The sequence below is a fragment of the Varroa jacobsoni genome, unplaced genomic scaffold (assembly GCF_002532875.2).
Source record: "Varroa jacobsoni isolate VJ856 unplaced genomic scaffold, vjacob_1.0 scaffold_1469, whole genome shotgun sequence".
NCBI classification, from domain to species: domain Eukaryota; kingdom Metazoa; phylum Arthropoda; class Arachnida; order Mesostigmata; family Varroidae; genus Varroa; species Varroa jacobsoni.
This window is the reverse complement of record NW_019214371.1, coordinates 307,990-316,646: the sequence shown is the minus strand read 5'-3', so window position 1 is coordinate 316,646 and position 8,657 is coordinate 307,990. Positions and strand designations below refer to the sequence as shown.

Genomic DNA, 8,657 nt, shown 5'->3' with positions numbered 1-8,657 from the left:
TATATAAAATAAACGGCAACAAAGAAAAATAAAAACATCGCTTCTTTATTTCGCTCCATTAAAACAAGTTGATGACCGTTAAAAATCGGATAAAATCAGATTAGACAATCTTGTTTATCACTAAATCGCTTTATTGTGTCTGTAAATAAACGATTGATCGGTATGGTCTGAGCTAAAATGAAAGTGTTCGTGTCGATTTAATAACCAAATAAGGACGATAGTTCATGTAATAAACATATTACCAATAACTATTGTTAAGTGAGAAGCATTTTACTTGAGAGTTATCAGATGCTTAATATTTATCTACTGTATAATGTTAGGCTACGTATTGATTCCTATTTCATTCTTGTCACATACAAGACATGTGACAGAAAGCCTGGCCCTTTTCGTACAAGATGCGACTACCCCTGACTGTGAAGATCGTTCAAACGTATTGAAAAACACGAAAATTTACATAGGAGCCTGTTGTTATCGCTGTCGTCGCATGTATCAAGGCCGCACACGGGATGCGCATGACACCGGACAACAAACTTCGTGACGCGGAGCGATTTCACAACCCATATGTGTAAAGGTTATGATCGCTCTGTTCTGTTAGGTTTATCGCACCAGGTCCCCGTAATGTCGAAGGAGCTAAAAATACAAGCTTCTAAATCATTTCAATGGTATCCAATCGACAGTATGAGACAATATAAAATCCAAATAAGCTCATATATAGTCCCGTCTAACATAGCTAGCTGTATCAAATTACGTGAAAACTTGGGAAAAATATCTTTCGTATATACTACGTATACTGGCAAAATCACTATACTTTAGGAACTTTGTAAAAGCTAGATCTATCAACAGGTTCAACTGAGGGGTACGCAAGACAGGGTGTCATACAATTGTCGACTTAAGGCAGCAATCGTGAGTTACTCGGATCTATCTTTGTACTTCACAGATTGTCTACCAAGGAAGAGTCCTATCAGCGAGCCGTAGACAATGAAGTTGCCAAAAATAGTCTTTCCGTTTTGCTTCAAAGCGGTTCACTTCATCATTGTTTCGCCGGATACATTCTAACGTAACGAGGTGGTCCATCGAATACTGGCCGGCCAGGAAACGAATAGTTCTTTTGGTCAAAGATGTCTTTGAGCTGCACGACTACGAAATGCGTCCGACAGTCCGGTGGCGAATTAAACAAAGTTCTTTGTATTTGGCTTAAGGTTGGCAAACTGAAAGACGCTTAGTACGACGTTTCAAAATGCGCAACTAGACCCAGTCCATCGAATGCAATAGGATCGTTGCAGAATCGGCAATATCTCTAGGACCAAGGAGACGACTCCTGCATCGGTGTGTCACAAATACGAAGTATCCTGGCTCAGTTTTCTGAACAATCCCCATACGATTTATCCGTATAGTTCTACCAGATTGTTCAGATGTAATCAAGATGGTGTCAATCGAATTGCCGAGTGAGTCCTAGCTTGGCATTTGATATTTTTATAATTGTTGTTAAGTCTCGCTATTCGTGGCAGACCCGGTTCGTACAGCCATTCATCCCAATTGACCTCGGCAATTTTCTCTTCGAAAAGCCGCGTAAAAAATTCACGAATTTTCTCTGAATTAATCGCGGTTTCCTTGTATATTAAGTGCAGGCACCTTAATGCACAGAGAAGCTTTTCAACCCCTACCAATTGCTCAAGGTAGACTAGAAACAGATAACCCTTTTCGTAAGGTATCACCGAATGAAGCTGGCTTGCTTCGACGTCAGGATTAACCAGCTTTAACCGAGGGTTTTTAGCTCCGAGAATTCGTACTTCAAACTCGAGCCGGCTAATCGCGTCGCGGTGGACAATTGTCCAAAATTCTTCACCGCGAAGTTCAAGCAGGATTCGCCTCTCAATATACGAACAGATACCCTCCGTAATCCAGAGATGATGGAAGGTTTCGATGCCAAGTGAGTTGCCAAACCAACTATGAGCCACTTCATGGGCAAGCACTACGGCTAGCTCGGCAGACCCGACGAGGCTAGCGTTTATAAACGTTAATCCTGGTATTTCGAGAGCTTTGAATGGGAAATCGTTAAGTATCAGTACATCAAATTTACTAAAGATGCACGGACCAAGCAAGTCAAAGGCAATCGGCAGAATCCGCTTGACGGTGGCCGCGACGAAGCGAGCGTCACCAGGCGCGTCCTCTGTGTAAGCACCGACGCAGCTTGACACTGGCACGTAGCTGAAGTCGCCGACGGCAAAGGCAATTAAGAAGAATGGAATAGGGACAGGCTGCTCGAAGTGGAACATGTTGCGACCATCTGGCGCACGGCCAGATTCTCGAAGAGAAGCTCCCATCACAGCTACGGTGCCACGCGGGGTCAGAAGGGTCGCACAGAAGGGAACCTGCATAAGAAAATGGACAAGCTGGTAACCTGCTCTTTATTGAACGCTAGCCTCAGATCAAGAAGCGATTAAATAGACCGTACTGATTTTTTTTTTTTTTACCTATTTGACATGTGAAAGAAAATGTTCTCAAAAATGTATTGAAATTATTGGCTGAAAAAAGCTGTTGTTGTTTAAACAGAAGTGCCTGAAACTGAGAAGCCCATTAATGATGAATACTCATTTTAAAATTGAATATCGTATTTGGTGAGGTTCTTACCTTTACCTGGGGAACGTCCTGACACGGGAGGATCGATCGAGCGGCGACCGGAAAGGAAAGTGTGAATACACTTCGTTCATCACGGTGGTTCCAACGAAGGGCTGACGAGTTTCCGGTTCTGACGTGTAGGAATAAAAATACATATCATACGTTACAGCGAATCTGAGCCCAATGAGCAATGAGGATGTGTAATAGAAGATGTAAAAAACCTCACTACAGTTTTCCTAGGATAATCAAAAGCAGGTAATTTAACGAATAGATTTTAAGATAAATTTATTATTTATAGTATTATAAACCAAGTACTAAAATAAATGTATCTTAGTACTGAGTACTACTACTAAGGAAGCTGGTGTTTCTTTCTATATGTCGCCCTCCTCTGCACCAAACATAAAAGAAATTGTTTTTAGAGCGTACCCTGGACAGCTGTATCTTTCTCACAATATCCAATATTGATGATAAATGTAAATAGATTTAAGCTAAAAATGCATGTACCCACCTGTAGGCGATATCGACTTCGAAGGTAGTCTCTTCTTTTGGTATCTGTATTCGTAGCGCTTCGCCGTAAATCTTATGACGTGGACTTTTATAAAAATAGGTTCTTCTACAACGATTCAACCGAACCTTCTCCACATGAAGATCCGCACTGTATCCAATAGTTTCACCCATAATTAGTAACTCATTATTATAATCTGGATTAGGAAACGGGCACTCATTCAGTATGTAAGAGAAATCGAAAGTTAGTGATATCGCAACATTTATGTAGAAACGTTTATGAGTATAACAACAGTAATAATAATGGAATTAATAAAACATTGAAGTTACTAATGTAGTTGGTATTTACAAATGGAACCATCTGAATTAAGAAGCCTATGGGGGCGCACCTGTCGAGCACAAGTTCGTGAGCGGATTGCATTAGTCTGCGAATTTTATAACGAACCTCGCATTTTAGGCGACGAGATTTAGGGTCCACCTAAAAATTGAGTGACGAGACAGTTAGATCAACGAATTGTCTCGTTACGAGCTAACGTCATAACCACAACCCCACTATAAACCATGACCAAATGAGCCTATTCTATCAAATAGGGTCGGGGTAGGTAAGGATAACACGCATCTTATTTATATACTGGCCTTGAGGTGCCATAGGGTGCGACAGCGAGACACTAGCAATAATAACAAAGGCGATTATCTAAAATAATGACTCTTGTTTGCAGCCTAAAATGTTAGTTAGACACTAGGACTTTTTAATTGGCGATGCAAGCGCTATTATTTTATTAAAGTGTTTTTATGCTTTATGAAATGCGTTCAAACCTGAGATAAGATGCAAACAAAAAAAATACCTCAAAAGAAAAAAAAATAGAAACGAGTCAATTCTATGTAATCTTAGTGTTCGTCGTGCCTTCGATGTAGGCAAGTGATTCAGTGCTTAGGACAAATAGGCGTGATTAGCGTGAATATTTATAGATGAGATAAAAACAGAAGAGGTCTATTTTTGTCTTTACGTTCGAGCTAGTTTGGAAAGCTATTCCTAACTTTCTTTACTTTATAACGCAACACATAGACAACTACTTGTTACAATCATCTAGATACTTTGATTACTGCCAAATGTTGTTTCTCGTTGATAAAGATCCTCATTGAAGTTACCTAGAATGTAACTTTTTGCTTGAGCGTTTGGGTTCAACCGAATCATCTTCGGAAAAGACATAACGCTAAGGCGAATTGTAGATCCAACTAGGTTTCTACTTATCGCTTAGTAATCCGGTTTAGTAACATGAATATTGAGCTACCACTGTCTATTACACTAAGATAAATATATGTGTACATACCTACGTTATGAATATTGAAAATCGCTGCGTTTTTAGAGTGGATTTTTTCGCTTGTCACTTTCTCTCAGTCTCAACGAAGGCTGCAGAAGACGAGGCGCAATGTTTTTGTCTGTGTAGTATTATATGAATAGATACCTTAATGATATTTTTACTCAAGCATCTCAGATCATCTCAGACAGAGAACTGATTAATTAGATATGTAAATGCTTAACTTTACGCTGTGAGCAATGACGATCGGAGGCGTATTCTGTCGACTCTCCGTAATGGCGTATGGTATAATAACCGACCTAACTATTTGGTGGGAATATCTGACGTTTGTATCTCAATAGACATGAACGATATGTACTATTTCAATTTTAGGTATGTTGCCGATTAAATGCTGTTGTGTTGTCCATATAGAACGATTATTACACATATGAATCAAAATAAGTTCATGTTACTATAATTGTTGTTGAATTAGGTCTAATCTTTTTTCTCATTACATAGATATGCGTTTGCTAACTATGGTACGTACCTCGACTGTCCAATGCAGATGAAGAATCTGGAACTTATCGGGTGCCGCAAACGAGAACGACGCATTAGGTGTTTGCTTGACCGCATTTCGCAAGAGTTTATAGGTCGAAAGCAGTGCCACAACGTGGTCAATCTTAGCACCTCCCCGCCCACCCCCTGGAACAACCTGTTCAGGCAGTTTGTGGCCGTAAAAACAAGCAGCAACCCCCCGCTGCTGCTTAGTCTGACTACCTTCAACTAAGATGCTTTGATCGACACTCGATCTGTATAAAGTTTAAATCAATTGACTCATTCATTCGTTCCAGCATAATTGTAAGTTCGGAGTTGTAGAAGCTCTGTTTGACCGGGCAGCATCTGTTAGCAATAGATAAACGATGTCAGCATAATAACTTGCTGTGAAAATTGAAAGAATCCATTTCCACAATATCTACTGCTCAACTTTCGGCAACAACAACCAATTCCGCTTCGCTATAGTTGAAACAACTCATCGAACCGTAACAGCTTATGCTCCTCTTAAGGGACGCGTAAGATCGCTCCTGGTCTCGATGTATGTGTTCTTTTGTTCTTTCTTATATCGTCAGCGTATACATGTCACGAACTAATTTCTAGCTTTTTTAAGACAAAAAAAGACGAATTAGAACACCTGTACGAACCTTAGCTAGGTGAGTTCCGACTTCTTTGGGGTCCGCTTAACGCGCAGTGTGATTGTTAAGGGTCTCAGACGCGCCTATATCATCACAATAATAACGCGATAAGATTTGCCCGCAGTCTCTTACCAATATAAGTTACATTAGTCTCCGTTACGTTTCTTGAATCAGTCGTATTGACCAGCACAATAGCTACGTATGAAGCACAACATCGAAAGAAACGTCACGTCCTTGTTGCCGGCAGAGTATTGTATGCAAAACTAGTTCAACAGCATTTCGTTCGGTGACCAGCGTTTGTTGATATCGCGTTGCGGCAGCTCTTCTCCGAAAGCCATCATTCGATCGGTGAGTTGTCCAATCTCGAACTGTTTAATGTTGTTATTGCTGTTGATGACTGCTGTGTTTGATGCGACTGACGCTTGGTTCCATCTTGTTTCTCATCATCTTTATCTAGCAAACTGTATTTTTCATGCAGCCGCTTCACAACTGAGTGGTCATTGTGGCAGCAAGTGCGTGCGCCTCAAAATCGCTACTGCAACGCCAGCTGCTGTAGGCAACAATCTTGGTACGGCAGCAGCGATCGCCTTGTTAATGCTATTACCACGGCACTCGCGGCCGCTCCGTCCGCCGTTGTTGCTTTTATTGTCGCTGCAGTCTCGAAGTAGGCATCAGAGGCGCCGTCGACGTAGAAGAGACACTAACTGCGTCAGTCAGAAAGGGCCCGAGTCCGCACCGTCAAACTGGAGAGTGGTAACGATCTTTGCGCAATGTTTTCTCTTCTGCCATTCTACTACCTCCTTAGCAGTCACCGTAGCAGCGGCAGCAACGAGCCTTAACTTAGGTCTTGCGGCGTTCTTCCTGTCATGCTGGCTGCTAAATTCTCCTCTGTGCGGTGAGCCTGGCCGCTTTGTGAAATGAATAGGCCACCTCGCGAATCTGCGCCGTTGCATCTATTTGCCTTTTCTTCTTCGGCTTCCTTTGTCTTCATCTGCTTCATCCCTACACTTCTCTGTCCTGTACGAGTGGGGAGGACGCGTACGAGAAGTTTGCTAGGCTACGAGGGGACAGCTCGGGTTGTGCCCCTGTAGCAGCGGCACAAATGGCGGCGACGACGACGGCGGTGGCAGGTGAAGGCTTTAGTCAAATGCGTAGAAATCGCTTGCTTGACCGTGATGCGCTATGCCTGGACCTTATAGCCCAGTTTACCAGGATGCGTGCAATGCAAAAGCCCAATAGTAACGAGGTTAGTTATTAAGTGTGGGAAATGTGGGCAGCCGCTGCGATTCTAGCTGGGAGTAAAAGGCATTGGGCGAATATTTCTGGAAAAAGGGTTAACCAGAAGACAAAGGTTCTTTTGACAATGAGAACGCCAACGAATTACATGCTAGCTAGATGAGGCGCCATTGCTTCTGCCAGATAGTTAAAGATAGGTACTACGCTTATATATAACTCAGACATATATAACCCAAATTTTGAATGATCTACATAGGTGAGTATTTTACTAGAATTTATACGATACATTAGAAGATACGTGTAATATTTTCTCGAATTATAAGCAAGAAATTATATACAAGTGATCGTTATAGGTATCGTACAAAGAGTATGTATGTATCGAATCTACGTCGCAGTGAAATCAACTAGCAAGGTCTGATCCAAACGCAACTCGTAAATAGTGTTGGATACGTAGTTGTTAGCGTCTTTGAATGGTAAAATCAACGGATTTACTTTTGAAATAAAACTTCATGTCCCTATATGCACGCTCAAATCGAGTGGCTGGTTTTCCGTTAAGTCAGGAAAGGCAGCCTCGGAAAAGGTTTAGTGCAACTAAACAGGTTGCACAACATTGAAGAAAAAAAGCATTGTCTACGTTGACGCACGCATTGCCATTTCTTCTAACGAAAACCCCAGGATAATTCATCGTATCCCAGTTAAGAACCTCTGCAATATCAATCCACGCGCTAGTGGCTCTTTCTCTTGTCTTGTATAAAGTCATCCCAAGTAAATGCTCCTGTTACCCCTATTGCGAAGTTTGACAAAGAAGTATATGATATGGATGTATGTGGGGGACCTACTACGTTGCCTAACACCTGTTTCTGGTGAAATTGTTTATTAGTGTTCACTGGAAAGCGATAGGTCACATTCGCACGACCGCTTTTCGGTTAGTGCAAGGAATACCACGCGGCACGTAGGTGCCTTCATACCATATGTGGATGCCTACATTTTTGCAATGGATAGAGAAACAATATGTTGAACTAGGTGTCATAAAGGTTTAACAAAACGGTTTGATTTATTTATTTAGCGAAAACATTTAGGTAAAAACGCTAATAATCAGTTGTTTTAAGTAGTGTAAAGTCTACCTATTGAAGAGCTTGTCTTCGTTAATAAAAATGGGATTCGGTGATAACATTACTTGTTGCGCGCGACATAAAGAAGATGGCGCCAAGGTATCACTAAAAATTTCATGATTGCTACGAACTCGGTCTTGGTGCCGTACCTCACATTTGAGTCGTCATTGTCCTGTTGCTGAAAATGAGTCGATGAAGCCTATATTCGCATTAACTAAAGCAGGTATCAATCACTAAATCGTGTTCGATTGTCACGAAACGTTCCCACTATCTAGTTGCTAACTATAGTTAGGAACATGTGAGATGATTTAAGATTAAAAAATGGGCGTAGACGCGCTCCGCCTCGTTTTGGCAATAAATAATCTGAAGCGATGCTTAACGAAAACGGCGGCCAACATCCAGCTCAAAGTATTTCTACTCACGTGATACGTGATAAAGGCTTGATTGCACTCTGCTGTACATCCCTTTGCCCCAGGTGCGTAAATAGTACTCGAAATGACACCGAACTGACAGCTGTAGGTAGCCATAATATAAAATGTTTGTAATTTCAGGACGTTCAAGCTGGTCTTTGCAGCGGGATCTGTCTGCAGTTAACCCTTAAGCAAATGCATTTAACGCTATCGTATAATGTGTTAAATGTTAGAGTTATAATAGGGCTGGCCGATGTAGTCCTACCTAACTAAGACAGGCTTTCAACG

At 41.5% G+C, this 8,657-nt stretch overlaps 1 protein-coding gene across 4 annotated transcripts; it reads right to left on the bottom strand.

Annotated features, from left to right (window-relative positions):
* Window positions 1–23: 23 nt before the first annotated feature.
* Window positions 24–6,277, bottom strand: LOC111270397 (leukotriene A-4 hydrolase). 4 transcript variants are annotated; one of them, XM_022850602.2, is made up of 6 exons: window positions 5,621–6,275; window positions 4,969–5,321; window positions 3,513–3,601; window positions 3,128–3,274; window positions 2,632–2,749; window positions 24–2,372 (listed from the first exon to the last, which is right to left on the bottom strand). In XM_022850602.2, the coding sequence occupies exons 3-6, from the start codon at window positions 3,542–3,544 to the stop codon at window positions 1,419–1,421; spliced, it is 1,251 nt and encodes a 416-aa protein (XP_022706337.1). In that variant the 5' UTR covers window positions 3,545–3,601; window positions 4,969–5,321; window positions 5,621–6,275; the 3' UTR covers window positions 24–1,418. The 4 variants fall into 4 exon arrangements, with proteins under 4 accessions (XP_022706337.1, XP_086828604.1, XP_022706338.1 ...); XM_086972478.1 differs by having other exon boundaries at window positions 4,969–5,133; XM_022850603.2 differs by having other exon boundaries at window positions 3,128–3,320; window positions 4,969–6,277.
* Between the last annotated feature and the right edge of the window lie 2,380 nt (window positions 6,278–8,657).

Bases quoted from the DNA above. Each gene is read 5' to 3' on its own strand.
- LOC111270397 (XM_022850601.2), bottom strand. From the start codon at position 3,544: ATGCAATCCGCTCACGAACTTGTGCTCGACAG. The intron at 3,275-3,512 runs GTGCGCCCCCAT...TATTGGATACAG, and splicing joins CACGAACTTGTGCTCGACAG to TGCGGATCTTCATGTGGAGA. The intron at 2,750-3,127 runs GTGGGTACATGC...CCTACACGTCAG, and splicing joins GAAGTCGATATCGCCTACAG to AACCGGAAACTCGTCAGCCC.